The following is an 18,126-nucleotide window of genomic DNA, read 5'->3' on the forward strand; positions in this document are numbered from 1 at the left end:
AGTTTGAAATTCAAACCTTACAAAGCATGTTAAATATCTCTCTAAACTTTCCAGGAAAGGAAATAAAGGTATTCTTTTTTTTCACTTAAGCTGGTGATTTAAATGGTAACCCTAAGCCATCAATAGAAATATATAGTGATTTTAGTAAAAACAAAACAGATATTCTGAAAGTATTACAATGCATATGTACATAAATTAAAAGTATATGAAAAATAGGCAAGAAAAACTGGGAGATTATAGATTATGATAGAGTTTAAATTTGGTGTTAATTCTTTAACTGGGTTGTCCACATAGATGTATATGATATCTCAATGGAGCAGTGACTTTCTAGGCTAGAAATATTTTATTATAAACCATAGTTCTGGAGTGAATATGTAAAGAATGAAGATAAGAGAGCAAGAATAAAAGTAAAAAAATCCTTCGGGTAATAAAAAAAATGCCCAGCATTGATTGAAGATTGAAGTTGATTGAAGAAGTACGAAAAAGGATAAACGGACAACTACAAAGTTAAGATGAGGGGAACTTACTTGGAGTGAGAAGGCAGATTTTTATCTGAGACATGGCCTTCTTCAATATATTCATTTAGACAATAATCTTCAGTGTTTCAATTAGGGGGAAAAAAAAAAAGTTTAAATGCAGATAGGGGAAAAGAAATGGTGACTAGCCTGAAAAAGAAATTTGGAGAGTTAATGCCAGGAGGGTTGAAGGGAGCAATTAATATCAATTTAGAAGAGTATTTGCAATGGGATGTGGTAGTAAAAATTGCCAATATTTCTGTCTGCAGAAATAGTGAGTAGCAGAACAAAAGATGATAACCTCTCTCTAGATGGCCTTTGTGTCATCCCACCTGAAAAACCATGCTTGATTTCAGACATCTAATTGTCAAAAAAATGATGTAAATGTGAAAGAGTTGAACCTGACAGGGACAGATATCTGGCTAAAACTAATAGAGCTTAGTTTTTTTATTCTAATATTCTGAACTTATAAATATCACAAAAGAGGAGAAATTATTTTGAACAGTGTAAAACTTAGAAAATGAGTAGCATGAAATCAGATTGACAAGGAGATCTGTTAAGTGATTGGATAGCTTCATATGGGAAAGGAAATTAAATTACCATAGGTTTTTCAATGCTAGGTGTAATATAGGCCACAGTCCTGGAAAGGATCTTAGAGTATCATAGTGCGTTCCACTGCCCACAAGCAGGATTTGAAGCAGATTCTTACAGTGAATGAAAATATTGCATTTTCTCTAGGGATTAAGCCAGGCTTCCAGCTTCCCTACAAGCTCAACCTTTTCACTTTGAAATGAAGTACAGTTTGTAAGGTTTTTGCCTGTTATTCAGAACTCTAGATGATGGCTCTTTTCTGTAATTAAAAAGAAATCTTTTTTTCTGGATGTCTGTCTGTTTTCCTTTCTTAATAATTTTCCTAAGTATGTAACATCATAACTCAGGATAAGTTATGGTAAATCATTCCTTCCGTTATTTTTCTAAGCTCTTTTTAGTCTTTTAGTGATGGAGATAGTTTCTGTTTTACTGCCTTGTTTTCACTGATGAATGCTTCTCATGAATTTATCAGGGTTATATTGCTCTTTAATAACTACATTGACTTTAATAACATATCGTAAAGTGAAATAATTTTATTTAAAATGAGGTAATATGCGTTTTAGCTTCTTTCTTGTGATACTTTGGATACCAAAACCTAAATCTGCTTTCAGAACAGATTGGTCATCTATTTTAAAGCTTATGTTACTCTATTTCTATATATGTATTTCCCTTTATATATTTGTGTATTTTAAAATAATGCACACAACATGCACATCTGTGTTGGTTTTTTTTGGTTTTGTGTTTGGGTTTGTTTTTTTTTTCCTTGTGCTACTTCCCATTCATGTTATCCAGCATATTGATATCTCTGTGTTCATTGCTCTGGAAGACTTCCCATACTACTGTCTAACTGGCTCTTGCTCTCTTTCTGGAGCTCTTGAGGTGCCTATTCTTACTCGTATTTCCTTTGTAGCTTCCCTTTTCAGTATTTTCTGTTGCCCAACACTTGTCTATCCAACTTATCTGCTGCCTCTCTCTTCCCACCATCTGTTAACTTTTTTATGAGACCTGATATAATTTTTTAATCTGGGCAGAGGCCCCCAAGTCTTCCCAATTGATACAGACATTATAGGAATTACAAGATACAAACTAAAAGGTGTATCACTGTTCATCTTAAATGATTTGTATTAAAAGTATAAGTATGCCAAAGCAGCTTTTTTCTACATGTGAGTTTACATTAGAGTATGTTAGCGTATATGTACTTCTCTGGCTTACATACTACATAATGTAACAGTTTTTCATGCAAAATCATCTTGAAAAATTCTTGTGTAAGCTAACATATCCTATTTTATATGCACCTACACCAAATAATACAAAACTGGCCATGAGTAACAAATCGTCAGATGTCTTCAAATACCTGAAATGTACGTTTGAGCAGAAAGGTGTGATTTTCATGGTTAGCTTGGAGAAGTAATACAGGTCATATTTCTCATATTGCTCTCAATGTGCAATTGCGCTAGACTTCAAAAAAAGTTCAGCAATCAGTCATTACCCTGTAACATGTAAAATGTTGTGAGATGTAGGAATTCATACCCAACCAACTCAGCTTGAAAATCTGGCCCTGAATATATACAGACAGTTGTTATAAGAAGAATTAGCTTGTTAAAAATGAATGTCCACCTCTTTGTATGTCATAACCGGAATTATGTGTTAGTCCATTTTGTATTGTTATATTTACTATCTGGAAAATACCTATTGCATTTTGAATTATATCACAATAACTACATATACTGAGAGCAAAAACTTTTCACTGGATGTCTAACAAGACTGTGAGTCCTGCTTAGAAGAGTCCAAGAGTCAAGCTGTTTTGTTCTGAGAATTTATTGGTCCCTGACGAGAAGGAGACAGAGACTGAGTATTTCCAGATACACAAGTGGATATTATCAGGCCAGGCTTCTTTTGGCTAGCTTCCTGGTGAAGGTTAATTTTAGCATTAAGTTCCAGCTCTTTCTCAGCTGGAGTCTGGCAACAGAAGCCAAGCTTTCAGTCCAGGAGCTCCTTTCTGTGCGACAGCCTTCTCTTCTCTTGGCTCAGTTTGCCCACTGACCTGCTTTTATAGCCCTGTAAAAGTATCAGCTGACTTGAGGGCAGATCCTTACCTAAGCAGCTGTAGGGGAGTTTTCTTCTCTCTGTATGAAAACTCAGCACACGTCTTCTTTCTTAATGCTTGTTGATTCCTCTGTATCCTTCCTGTTACCTGTACATTTGAATCCTATATTATGGAATGAATCTAGAATCTCACAGTAAGTAAAAATGGGTGAAATATTTCCTGCAATGATTGCACAATAAAACAAACAAACATGTTTGTTTTGGAAGAAGAAGAAGAAAAGATATTTATCACTTCTGATCCCCAATTTTAGTTGCATTTACTTCTCTTTATTGATGCAATAGGATGCTCTCAGTTTCTACATGTACATGAGATAGTAGGCTGATGTTTCCATTTATAACAATTTTTTTTTCTAGTCACATGTAATAGCACTTTATTGCAAATAAATGCAATGGCTGCATATTCCCAGTAAATGAAATACATTTTCTCTTAGTGATCAACAGTTAATAGATTCTTTTCCTTCTTTATACCTTTGTTTCTGTCCCAAGTTAAGGGGCACGTGTATTTTTTCTTTCTTTAGGTAAACTTCCAATCCTATTGGATTTTCTTTAGACACCATAATGATACTTTATGCTTCTATACTGTTTTCCTTAAGATTTTACTGATACTCCATATGTTTAATAAACTGAATCGTAAAGAACATATAATGACATGGGAAATACTTGCACATTATGTGAGTAGATCTCTTGATTCTACCACTGACTTACTTGCTTTCCTCAGCCTACTTTAGGAACATTTAATTACTGTGTAACATCTGTTCAGAAGCTTGATATCAATGTGAATTTCATGTCTTCATTAATGATATTCTTTTTGTTCTTTGCATCTTTACAACCATACTGTGGTGAATGTGTTGACTGGACTATCAAACGGATGGATAGACAGAGTGAACATATGGGACTAAACTGTTTAGTAGGAAGAATGTCTTCTAGACCTTAAAATACCCCTGTATTCCTAAATCACTTGCTTCTTAGGACAGAGATTTGGTGTAAGCAAACCTGACAAAACACTTGTAGTAAGTTACAGTATAAAAACAACTATTAGTCCTGTTCAGGTGAGAGAGCCCTACAGCTCTGTTTTTGTGACTAAGCTAAGAGGGGTTCAAGGGCTGAAATTTTGTCTGTAGAGCTTCTGTGGAAAATGGGCTTCTGGTACTGCAAATCTGTGAAGACCTTATTTCTATTCAGGTTACTGTACCTGTGAAGTATGCGAGAATTTTGAAAACAGTTCATTTAATTATCAACCAATGGGAGAAGGAAATACAAGAAATGCATTTCCCTATTATATTATGGAGTTCTGATAAAGTATTTGCAACCAAGTTCAATATATTATTGCAATCATACTATACTTCAGACATTGTAAAAATACAAAAATATAAATAAAAATATGAGTTCTTCTGTTTTCCCTTTCCAAAATAACAATTAAGTATTGGGGCCAATTATTAATATTTCATAGAATCATAGAGTCATTTAGGTTGGAAAAGACTCTTAAGATCATCGAGTCCAACTGTTAACCTACGTATAAAAATTGTATATGAAATTTTCAGCCTTATTTGTTTCTTTAAAATGAAAGAAAAAAAGCAAATCAGAACTGAAAGCCACATTGGAAAATAAATATCTGAATTCTCATTAATGGCTTTGAAATTATCTCAAACTTTGCAGTTTGAGAGAAAAAGCAGAGCTTTCTGCCATTACTAATAATTCAAACAGGAAGTATAACATCTACAACCAGAGGAATGCCCTGTCCTCGTTATTCTGCTCTCTCCTCCTGGAGGCCTTGTTGGTGCCAGTGGGGAATTCAGCATGAAACAGAATTGGTAGAGTTCTGGTGGCAGATTTGGGAGTTTATTGATGAGATAGCCACTTCTGGTACTGCCATCTTATTCAGGTTTTATCTTCATGGTTGTTAGAAATTTATGGATCTATTTGATATTTTTTTCTGGGCAGTCTTTTGTTGAGTGTCTCTTGTTTAGAGATGATGATATTAAATTTTGTCATCAAATGCCTTTGCTGTAATAGTGGTGGAAGTGGCTGAAATATTTCAGACTTTAGTTTTCAAAAACATGCACGCTGACTTTGAAATTATTTTAGTTCTCTGTTTGGAATGTAGGTTTTGGTTTTGTTCATACAAGAGAAGTTGTGTATATCTTGAAGTAGAACTAAATTTAATGCCAAGAAGGCTTGAATACACCATTTATTATATTTTTCTTAGAAATGTTTTTTGACCTGATTGTGATTAGGTACGTACTGTTGATCCTTCTGATCAAATCAAATGATAAGTGCCCTTTTCTTTTTCTTTTGTGTTTGATGCTGCTGCCAATGTTTGTTGCTTACTTCTTCATAGCGTCTATACCTCTCCCTTCCTGTCTCCTTTTCTTTTTTTCTTCATTCCTAGAAAATTCCCATCTCCAGTTGTCAGCATCTGTGTAAACTCTTGTTTTTGTTTGTCTGGTATTTTCTTTACATTTGGTTGCTGCTACAGCTTTAATGTTCAGTAGTAAGAGTATAATTTTTTTCATCCTAAGTACTGTTTTCTATATTCTGGTCTTTGTTCACATATTTGTTATAATTTCCAATTCTCTCTTTTAGAGGCGTGATGTCATCTTTGTCTCTCATCTTGCATGTCCACTTTCTCTCTAATGGTAGTATCTTCAGATATTTTTTTTCCTTATTCAATTGCTTAAGGAGTTAGCCATACACATGGCATAGCTTATTTATTTTGAAGAGTATATGCAGTTGATAATCTGTGTCTCATGTCCTGTTGACACTATTGTAACTTTACACATTCAGCTTCATAAGTTGTTGCTTATGAATAAACAAAAATGAGTTGCCCTCTCTTTTCTGCACTATTTCATGCCAGGTGCAAACATATAGTATGCATCTCCATTATATCAATTTGTTTTTCTGTTAACTTTTTATGTGGGTTAATTTGCAGTATGCATTTTAATGCTTTATTTAGTGTGTTAGTGACAGTTTTTGCAGGTTAACAAGAAATTGGAGATAAATATGTGAGTGAATAGCTTTCATAAAATCTTGCATAGTCCTGGAATACAAGTGGTAACAAACACGAAACAAGCACTCTTTTCTCTAGCTCAGAATTTCAGCTGAATTCACAGTGCTTATTTTTGAAGAGAATTTATTCTAGCCATTGAGCAAAGCAGAGATCAGATTCTTCTGCAGTCTTTCACAACTGTCTTTACACAGAGCCTTGCCTAACAAAATTAGTCGTACTTAGTATGTCATCCCAAGACTTGACATTTGTTCTCTATGAAATGGTATACTGGGCTTACTTATCATGTCAGTGCATATTGAAGGGGCAGTGTAAATCCACAGGGTATAGTTTCCCCGAAAGTTCTTGGTTGGCAGTGTTAATACTGGATAATAATAGCATTTTGTAAGTATGGAGAAAGGTATGTCTTAGGTAAGTTATTGGTTTGTGTTGTTTCATTGGAGCTATTTTATACAGAATTGTCTTAAAATGGCATTATATATATTAATACAATAAAAAATGCAATAACATTACCCAACAAAATGTGATGAAAAAGAGAGATTAATTGATTTCACTGAGAAAAAAATCATGCCACAAATGCTTCAGTTTCATTTGTGAAATGATGTAGTATTTTATATTGCAGTATTTCTGTGAGGACACCAATAAGCATTTGAAGCCTTAATTTGCTTAAACATTGTATAAACTAATATCCTCCTGGCCCAAAGCACTTGCTACTTTGTTAGAGACAAGTTCGCGTGTAAAGATTAGCAACTTCAAACGAAGCAAAAGGAAAAATGATTCTGCTATATTGGATAAAATGGCCACGACCAGATGGTTCTTAGTAATGTAGATGTAGCGGGTAAAAAAAAAAAAAGTCTTTGATGGTATAAGAATAATGAACAGCCGTAAAAGTAAGTTTTCAAACCACAGTGTTAATCTGATCAGCTGTGTAATCCTAACGGCAAAAACTCAATTAGCTTGAAGAAGCAGAAAACGTGTTGTATAGAAATGCTGTAACTTTGGATGGAAACAATGTGAGTGTACCTCAGGAAAAATACTCTGTTTACCTTTTTTTCTGGTTTCTTATTATGGTCTTATGTCTCTTTCTGTTTTTTTAAACTTGTCAAGTAAAGCAAAATTCTGAAGGATTATTTTCTTTCCTGCTTGGATTATGTGAGTTGGGAAGGTAGCAATAGGGTGATTACTAGCTCATGCCACTTCTCTATTGCTCTTGTCATCACGTTAATGTGAGGGCTGATGTCTGAAGCAGCATTTGCTTCATTAGCTCCTTTGTGACAGTCACTGTGCAGCTGCACTTTGCTACTTTGAACTGTAGTCCTGAAGGAAGTTTGAGGTAAAATCTATTCAGACAGATCAATCGTCTTTTGTGAAAACCTTACAGACCCATTGATTTGGAGGCTGCTTTTTCCTCGGGCACACACCATATCCATGGTTAGAAATGTTGTTTTACATAACCTAAAGGGTTATGTAAAGTTTATGGACAGCTCTACAAATACCTTTACTGTCTCTGATTTCGTAATCCACTACCATATTGACAGTGTAGGATTGAGCTGGTCATATGCTTTGGGCCATCAGAATTCTATGATGTTTAAGAAAGTCTTGTGGGACAAAATAATGAAAGAATATAAAGCTAAAAGATATTATTGAACCATGAGGTATGTTGTAATCTGAACTAAGTACAATACTGCTGTATTACTCCAGTTTGGCAAATATAAATTTGGAAGGTAGTAACAGGAAGGCACTCTGGAAATATTTTAAATTGAGAACATATTGTGCAATAGGCAACTATAGGTAAGAAGCTTTATTCTGTTGAGAAATCATCAAGCTATTGGAACTGCTTATGAAATCCAAGAGTATTTTATCATGTTATGATAAGATTAGCAAGCTTTTTTTTCAATTACCTTGGTAAAGCCAAAGATGAGTGCAAATCTTACACTTTAATAAATATATTTAGTTGTAAGCAGCAAAACCCCACTTTATAATATTTTAAAGAGTTTTATATTATAGTATAACTTTTCAATATAACATTTATTCTAATTTTTAAAATCTAAATGTATATGTATTTTGACTTTTGAAAAAAATATTCCTATTTAATGCTTGTCTGTCTACCTACTTAAAAGGAAGAAAAACAAAGTGAAAGGTAGTGGTACTGAATGATGAAACACTTTTGGGGCTAGTCTCTTTCAAAACAAAAGGCAATTCTGCAATGTCAAACTGTTGAAGCAAAAGTTGCCCTTCAATGAACTCATTTTGTTAATTGAAATCCTATTTAAACTAAAAAAGTGTATTTAGGTCATATAATGAATTTTAGTGGAAAGCTATGGAGCGATAGCTGCCCCCTCTCACCCCACAAACTGAAACTTCAAATAGCTGCTGTTAAGCCTGTTAATGTAGTTTTCAAAATACTTTGAGTGACTTGATATTTAATAACTGTACATAATTCTTAAAAATTTCTGGCTAAAAATCTATGGTGCTTTCCAAAAACTATACCTCTGTATATTGAGCTTTCAGGTAGTAATATTTTTACAGTCATAGTAGGGAAAAATTATTTCATTTTTTTCTTTCTAACTGGTCATTCAGACTAAGGATGGGTATTTCATTACAAATTATGCATGCACCCACACACACATGTAAATGAACGGAGATGTTAGGACATCTGTGAATACATCTATTTTACTGAGTCACTACCAAAGCTGGTTTCATGTTCTGGGATATACTGAGATGTGTCTGAAAAGGACCATATGAGACAGAACGTTTATCATGAGTCTTACTAATAAAAATAAATTATGTGTAAATAGACATTTAGAGTATTTGCATTTGAACTTCCCCTAACTATTTTTCTCTGTTTCAATTAATAGTTTCGGGTTTTTGTCTTTTGTTACGTGTATCTATGAAGCAGCAGCTAAAATCTGAGAATGAATACTAAGGTTTAAAGTAGTCATAGCTAATGCTCATGTTGGATGAATGCTGTTGTTTATTAAATCTCTTTTTCTCGAAATTCCATTAACTGTTTAAAGTAGAATGTAACAGTACTTGGGAAATTGTTCAGTAGAATTTTTTGTCTTAAAATATTAAGATTTTTTTTTTTTTTTAGTAAATAATAAAAACGATATATACAAAACTTCTGTTTCCTCACCTGTGTTTCAATTTCAAATTTAAATTAAACTAATCTTATATTATTGATCTACTTCACTGGAACAGGCATGACCTGTGTTTTAATATGAAACAAATCTCAACGAATTCTGCCTAGAGACATTTAGAATAGAGCAAAATGAATTTTAGGATTAAAAAAAACAATGTTACAAAATACTTGTTGTCTGTGTTATTTAAAACTTAAATACAGAGCAGAGAGGAAAACACATGGAGCTAAGTTTAGGTATATGACTTTATGGTTTCACTAGCTAAGCCTAGGAAGTCTCTGATAAGTTCCCTCTTACACTGTCTTAAACTCTCTTATACTTTAAAGTATCTCTAAAGGCAAATTGTTATAGCATGGAACATTTTCTTTGATTATATAATTTTCTTGCAAATTCCAGAGTACAGTACCTTAATTTTGGTAATGAAAGTAATTTTCTTTTGAGAAGTTGGGTTACTGTAGAATTTTAAAGCCTGTCTGCGGGTGAGATTTAATTTAATCCCTTGAGTATTTAAGAAGCATTCCTGAGACCGTTGCCAAAAAGTGGCAAGATTAGCACTTGAAGTTTATTGACAGGATGCCTCATAGAAAAGACGTTTATCTGTAAGGGTATTGTTTTTTAAGAAGGAATGAAGTCTGTCTTAAGCTCTGGGAATATACACACTTTCTGAAATACAGAAAGAATGGAGCAGTTTCTTCTCTTACAGTTTCTTCTCATGGCACAGGAACATAGTAGTTTACAGAGGTAAGAATTACATATTAACAAAACTACAGAGTAACTAATTTCCTATCAGATAAAATTACAAGTGCATGAGGATTAAGAAAGTCTTAACAGTCCCTGTCATAAAATTCAGGCATGCTCAAAAGTAAGTCATTATTCAGCAATAAAATTGTATCCTTACATATATGTCTGTATCCAAATATAATTTGGAGAATGACAGAGGTTACCAGAGGGTTTGTTGTTCTTTCTGGGTTTAAAAAATCTAGGAAGAACTAAAGTTCCAAGATTTTAGCACGTGAGACTGCTCAATCTCTTTGCCTCCTGTAATCTTTTTGAGAGAACTCTTTGTGATTAACTCGTCATAAAATCTTGTCTGCATTAGCAGATCTTTACTAATCCCATGCCCATCCCAACAAACATACTCTGCAGTACTGATTCTACTTTCACATACCCCAGTGTGGTCCTGTTCCCATCAAAGTATTTCCTTCAGATTTATATAGCACAAATAGAAGAATAATCAGATCCTTTCCTCTTATTTTATCTATGGACTATGCATTGAATGACTTATTTTAAAGCAGTTGAGATTCAATGGGATGTTTTTAATTTGCTGCCTGTTCACTTTACCTCTGAGGAAAGAATTTTGTAAATGCTGAATAATTTTAGAACATGTTTTCTTGGTTAAGGGTTGGATCATACTTTAAATTAGTTTTAAGAGGAAGGAAATCGTGTAAATGCTGTGGAATTCAGATAAGCACTATGCATAGGAAATAAGTACTTTAATTTAGGGTGCCTAGAATTGGTAGGTCAAGCTGATGATAATAAAGGACCAGATCTTAACTTTCTTTCAAAGAACGTGTAATCAATATTCTCTCTCCTGTTTTATTTCCTTTTTGCTTAAGAAATTATTTTGGTGAAGCTGAAATGTGCAATTGCTTAAGTATTCCACAGGGTGTCATGAGGTAGTTGTTGGAATCATTAATACTTGGATGAAAGGAAAGAAAGAAACATAGTGTGCAGTCCTTTGAATGCCAGTTAATGTAATTTTAGATGTGACTAATACACATGCCATAAAATAAAAAGTTCTTAACTCATTAACACATGTATCTTATTTCTGTATCTGTATAAAATACACACACGAAGAAAAATATTACAAGAGGTCATTTACAAGAGTGAGCTATTCTGTGTCAGGTCTTCCCAAAAAATCTTTCTATATATACCTTAGTATTTTATAGTTTACAGAGCAAGTGGAATCTTTGGCCCATAGCAGTAATCTGACATACCAAACTATGTATATAAAAAAGAAAAAAAAAGAAAAAAAGAAAAAAGGTACAATATTTGTATTTGCCATACTGTTATAAAGAATTTCTAACTGGAGTGTGCGCCTCAAATTTACTTTCAAATTTTATTTTACTTTTATTTTAAATTTTATTTAAGTTCTTTTAAAACTTACATTTATTTAAACGAACTTTATACAGTGCACACAGCTGTACTGTGGATTTTATGATTTGTTAATTATAGAAATATATGATGTCAAACTTAACTTCAGGCTTTTTTTCCTGCACATTAATAATGTAGTAGGAGAATTTTTACCAAAGTATGCCCAAAATTAAAGTGTATTTGATTATGGTGATACATTTTTGCATATCGAGATCAAATTTTTCTTGACATAACTCTTGACTTCTGTGGAGCTGCACATGCATTGAATTCAGCTTCAAGTTTGTAAAAGAATCTTTAAAAACAGTTTAACAGTAGTTATGAAGGATCCTGCTTCTGTTAAAATCTGAATTGCTTTAAATGGAAATGACATTGGCCATGAGAAAAATTACATTACTTTATGAAATGAACAGCAAAACTGCATTTCAGTAGCAACAGAAGGTGATACAAAGTGTAAAATCATTGATGAAGGTAAGAATTTGAATCTCTGTTGACAGTAATAATTTGTCTACTTTTAACAGCATATTTAAAAGCAGTTTTCAACAAATGATACCTTATGGATTTAGGCATATTTTGTTGTATTATATGAAGTGGCATACTGAAATAATAGACTAGTTAATTTTCATGTTACTATTTATTTGTGATCAGTATTATGGAACAAATTCTGGTTTTATGCCAGTGGCATAATAGTGAGTGGCACTGAGAGCATAGGATGAAGGGAAGTTGATTCTTCTGACAGGCAATAAGATTTTATACATAAGAGAAACCACACGTCCTCTCTGCATTATGCCCAGAAGGTCATAGTGCCTTTCAGCCATAGAACACGACTGCCATGACAATCAGAAGCTGAGTGCTTTTATTCAGATTTACTTCCAAAATCCACATGGTCCTCTGGACAATTGTTTGTGCAAAACCTTTCTGACTTAATCACTATAAATCATGACCTCTTTAACAAACCAGTGTATTTATAGGTATCTTAGCAGTATGTTTAAATACTTGTTAGAGGAATAACTAGACCTGTTTAAAGCACTTTTAATATCCAAAATAGAGTGCCATACCTTGAATCTTCATGGAGATGAAGAAAGTGAACGGAAATGGTGGCCTTTGGGCTTTTGGGTTGTTTGGGGTTTTTTTTGTTTCTGGGTTTGGCTTTTTGAAACATAAACATCCTGATCTCTGTCCAGGTGAGTTTCCTTTACAGCAGGGCATCGTGGAAGAAGAGGTTTTTAGATAGGTGGGTTATCATCTTTCTTCTTCCTCACTGAACTCGCTTTGCCTCTCCCTTTCTTAGTCCTTCTTATTGCAACTAGAATAATGTAAAGGGGTAATTCCATACATACTTTGAATTACTGAGATAATGTAGTACCTTAAACTAAAGTGATTAATATCAGAAAATATCTAAATAATAAAATACCTGACTGCACTGAGATTTTTCCTATAATTTATTAGAAAATGATACTTTTTAGCAAAGGAAAACAAAATAAAAAGGGCACAGGTTAAAAACTGTTGATTTTATACCATGTAAAAACTTGGCAGTGTACTGAGGCGTATGTATCATGTATGTGATATGTGTACATTCAATTGATCCTGGCACCCAAGTCCTTCTTTGAATGTTAAGACAAGGTTCATGAATATCTGTTTTTATTTTCAGATTGAAAATCTACAGGAACAACTTAGGGACAAAGACAAACAGCTCACTAATCTAAAAGACAGAGTGAAGTCGTTGCAGACGGATTCTAGTAACACAGACACAGCACTAGCAACCTTAGAAGAAGCTCTATCAGAAAAGGTAATGTTTTCTCATGGAACAGCATGATGTGCTGCTCTTGTGGGTGAAGTGTGTCCAGAAAATGTCTAAGTTGGCACCTGTAAGAAAGCCTATGGGCCTTGTCAGAAAAGCAGGTGGGTCTGTTCTGGTGGGATGAGCAGGGGTGATTCCTGGCTGATGAACTGAAACAGGACTCTGAGGTAAAGATGGATGTCCTTTTAAATGTCCTTGTAAATGGCCCAGGACACTGGAAGATTTTCTCTTAGTCAGTGGGATGAGTGGTTGTTCCCTGAAAAAACTGAAAGTCACAGATGCCTGACTTAAAGAAGGTAGAGTTCTGGGTATTTTTGTGGTTATGTGATCTTGATTATCCTGTTCTTTTGTCTGTTAAGCGGAGCCTAACTGAAGAGCCAACAGCAAGTGACTGTACCAACTGTTGCCTTGGCTTGCTGTTAGCACTATTGGTTTCCTACACTTAATTTATAAGAGAAACTGTATTTCATTAAAAAATGGAGAATTACTTTTTTTTCTTTAAAAACTATATGCCTTTAATTTGAAAATACCTAGCAGAAGGGATAAATCTGGTCTGTTTAAATTAGTGGAAGCATTCCTACCAGTTTCAGTGAGGTCAGGGTTTTTCTTCCAGTTAACTTTGAATACGAGATAATCCAAGTGAATTTATATGCCAAAAAAATGAGTACAAGCATCCACTTTTTGCAGCTCACAGATCTTAAATTATATCATTTAAATGTGCACAGGTGAGTGCAACTAATTAAACTATGATGTGCCATTCTGCAGTGTGTAATCCTAGGAAAGTATTTATGACTGTATGTGACTTTAAAATGCCACTGTGGTGTTGGCACTAACACCTAAAATGCTAATGTTGGATTTTTTTATTTCTTTGTATGTTTAATCACTTTACTAACATTTGCTTGGTCAACAACAATGAAAAAAGTTGGCATTACTATTACTTCTGTGGCTTCATGTGGATAAGCTTACAGCATTTATGCAGTAAAGAAACTACATGCATTTTGTTAAATGGACACAGTGCTCACCAATCTCACAGCATATTATTAAAAAATGACACGAAGTACTTTTTAATCTGTTTTTCCTGTTTGTAAACTGTCTTTTCTGGATTAGTCTACATTGTCACTTTCCCAAAATGCCCGTAGAGGCAGCTGAGAGTTTAAAACAGTCCTTTAACCATCATGCTACTGTTGTCAATGTAGAAAGCAGAGTGAGTGTCACACTGCAAACTTGCCAGTTTTCCTGTGCAACTGAGCATGAAGTAGATCGTCAAAAGCCAAAGAAATCTTGTATCCCGTTTTCTGCCTCAGCTATGTCTGCAGCACTTCAGAGAAAATGCACTCATGCAATACTTCTTAGCTGGGGTAATTTGCTAAATTGCAATCTGTCTTCAATTGTAATGTATTTCTCCGTTGAAAATATTAAATTAATTACGGGGTTCATAGTAGAAGCAGCAAGCGTGAAGGTATTGAATAGAATGTGTATAGTCATCTTCTCACTACCAGAAATACAAAAGGTTAAGAAGTACTGGGTTAAAACCTAACCCAAATTAATGAATGGCAATTAGTTGTTTTCAAGTCATTTTGTACTAGTACCATTCTAAAATTGTACCAGTACCATTCTGAAATAAATGTAAACTAATAAATAAATGTAAAAGTTTTTATAATTTTGAAGAAGTTTTGTATGTATCTGAAAATAAAATATTCTATTATTCTCAGACATACCCATTGTAAAATTTTACTAAGGATGCATTATTTTTGAATATTGTAGTAAGGATTTGTCCCAGAGTTTGTTTCAAAATTGTGCTATAGAATTTCTTTGTGTATATGATGACTTGAAATGTGACAACACTAGAGACCCTGAGGGTATGGAAATTTTGTGTCCAGCTTAATTTGATTGCTGTAACAAAGGTTCAAAGTCCGATAAATTATGCAAGTTTTAATGTTTTGGAAAAGTTGGATAAATTTAGATCCTTCTCTGAAATGTATTTTTGCAATTCATGTCTACTTCATTTGGAATTGCATGGATATATATGAACAGACATTTTTTAAAAAGAATCAGTGTGATTAGTGGTTTTTCCAAGTGGAATTGATTAGAACTCACACGGGATTCCTAAGGTTGAATTCTGTACAAAGTAGTCACTTTGCTTACGTACAGTCAGCTGAGAATGGCATCTTTCCTGCAGTGTTTGCAGGCTTCTCCGAGACACATATACAATGAGTACTGTGGGTTGTTTTCCTCTGCCACAGAGATTTCTGTCTTTTTGCAGCTGATTAAGGCAATGGTATCTTTTGTAAGCCAATGCTTGAGAAGTGGCTTGAAGCTGAGTTGTGCTGTGGTGTCTGGTGACTGTTTCAATCACTTATGGAGAGATTGTTACTTATAAAATTTAGGTGGCAGTATATAAAGGGAAGAACTCTGTACATAAATATGCTTATCATTCTATATTACTTCAGAAATACTACTTTGTTAACCTAAGGAAAAGATACACAGAATTATTAAATAATAACCTTTTACTACAAATGAGCTTTATAACTGAGTGTGTCAATTATTTTATGATGTGCCCAAATCGTTATGCAAATTAGTGTCTGTGTTAGAATAGGAACATACGGCTTGAATTTTAACAGAAAATTTTCATTTGTTTGAATTTGTGTTATTTTCCTATGACTATTTTTCTGTATTTTGAGATCTGTAAACTTAATTAAATTATTAATTAAATCTTTAATATTTGTCCAGTTTCTGAACAGATACGTAACAGTATAGCTCCTACATAGTTACTGGATGATTTACAGTGGCTGGCATTCTAGGTAGCAATATTGATGATAAACTTTAAAATCTAGAATATAGAATACCAGTTCTAAAAGACTTCAAATATTGCCCTGCCCTTTAAGTTCTTTGGCTAAATTTGCTTATGAGAGAATCATGTTATAAAGCTTCAACTTCATGATGATTCTGGTGGACTTTTTTTTTTTTTCTTTTTTTTTAATGTGTGAACAGTCACTGTGTGCTACTGGGAAATCTTTTTACAGTTGGGGAATCATTTGTATATTAGATAAAAAAGAGGAGAAAAGCAGCACTGCAGGGTAGAATTAATGTGAGCTTTTGAGAAAGGGTACTTGATCTTAGAGCATTAGACACAACGAGGAGGAAGTTTCCAAGGTAAAAGCATCTCTCTGTATGATTTTGATTGTTTATTGTACAGAGAAATCATGCACAATTCCTTTCCCATGGTAAGTTTCTTGAAGGCCACGCTTTCAAGGGTAGGGTTTCTCAGTCTTAAGTGTAGTCTCTGGGATGTACTTATACATTGAAAGAAGCCAGTAGGCATCTTCTAGAAGTTCCAAATGAACTATTATGTCTAGCTTTCTTGTGTCTTCTGGCAGCTAAATACCTTGACTGCTTACATATGTGTCTCATTCTATTTGTGTCCAGCTTTCCAATTCATCCTAGCTGCTCTCAATGATTAACCTTTCTTATCCCTATTTCTGTCTGCAGTAGCATTCTTAAGACCTACCGACTTTATCAATAGTTATTAACTTTTTCCACTGCAAATATTGGTAGAAATATCAAATAGATTTTTGTCCAAATGGGACAAAATCAAGAACCCTTAGCGATAGTTTTTTATTAACAAGTGCATCAATATAAGTACTTCTACCAATTTAAATTTTTAATGCTGTCAAGAAAGGATGCTGCTTTCATTCAAGAATACCTGATTTCCATGGAAATACATTGTTTGTTTGTGGGGTTTTTTGTTTTTCCTAGAAATTGTATCAGGCCTAGTTTGCAGCTATATCATTTTGTTTTGTACTCTGAGATTAGGCACAATTTTTGGCTTTACCTTCATTCTTTGTCAATTCAATAGTTTTTAGAATTTTACTTAAAAAAATAATGATGGAAATACTCCACAAGCATCATGGGAAGATCTTTTCAAATAGAAATTATATTTATTTATACCAGTTTAGTTAACCACAATTCACTAAAATGGAATTTAATTGCTTTTCTTAGTTTCTATAGGAAGAAAAATATATTGAAACATGATCATATGATATGAATGAATTATGAAGCTATTTTTAAAGTCCAAAACTCAAATGTTTGAGCATTTATGTTTTTCCTGCGTTGTTCTTGAAAGTACTTAGATTGAGATTTTGGCTCTGAATTAGAAAATATGGCTCTTTATTCTTCATGAAAACAGATTTTTCCAAGTATCTGTCTCTGATTTTCTTTTTCTTTCATATTTACTGATTAGGTAGCTTGGTAACACTAAATAAGAAATTACTGTAGACACCGTAAAACAGCATCAAAATTTCCTGAAATGGACTCCTTTTAATCTTTGTATTTTTCTGGCGATATAATTTGTTCTTTTGTCAGGAATCAGAAACGAATCAGCACAACTTTAGTCACTTTTGAGTGCATTTTAGAACTAAACTGAAAAAGGTATTCATTTCAGTTGTTTACGCCGAAGTTTGGAGCCTCTCCTAAGCACTGAAAATTCTTAACAACAATAAAGATTACATTGCAATAAAAAAATAAGTTTACTCCTATTAAAAAAAAAAAGTTTGAAAATCAGCATATGTAAAACTGCTATCAGCTTCCTTGATGTTTTAACAAGAAACTTTTCAAAGAATATCTCAGCTCTTGGACTGGCCCAAAGCAGCTCAAGAGGTTGCTTTCATGAAGCTGATATTTATAAAGTTGGTCCTACTGTAGCAGCATAGAGCAGATAAGCAATTGAGTATGTCTGATAATAGAGCTATATGCTGTGGCAATTCAGTTCCTGCTTCTGTGATAAAGTGCAAATAGATTAGACCTGTGAGGTCCTAGATT

At 33.6% G+C, this 18,126-nt stretch overlaps 1 protein-coding gene across 1 annotated transcript in view; it reads left to right on the forward strand.

The window, feature by feature from the left end:
- Positions 1 to 18,126, forward strand: part of LOC104079012 (ERC protein 2) — a gene marked incomplete at both ends in the record, with an annotated part of 47,761 nt that overhangs the window by 14,398 nt on the left and 15,237 nt on the right. Inside the window, one exon of the mRNA XM_009580879.1 lies at positions 13,159 to 13,296. Within this exon, the coding sequence (XP_009579174.1) occupies positions 13,159 to 13,296 (138 nt within the window). The remainder of the gene's footprint in view (positions 1 to 13,158; positions 13,297 to 18,126) is intronic.

This window comes from Fulmarus glacialis, unplaced genomic scaffold (genome assembly GCF_000690835.1).
Source record: "Fulmarus glacialis isolate BGI_N327 unplaced genomic scaffold, ASM69083v1 scaffold42246, whole genome shotgun sequence".
NCBI lineage: Eukaryota > Metazoa > Chordata > Aves > Procellariiformes > Procellariidae > Fulmarus > Fulmarus glacialis.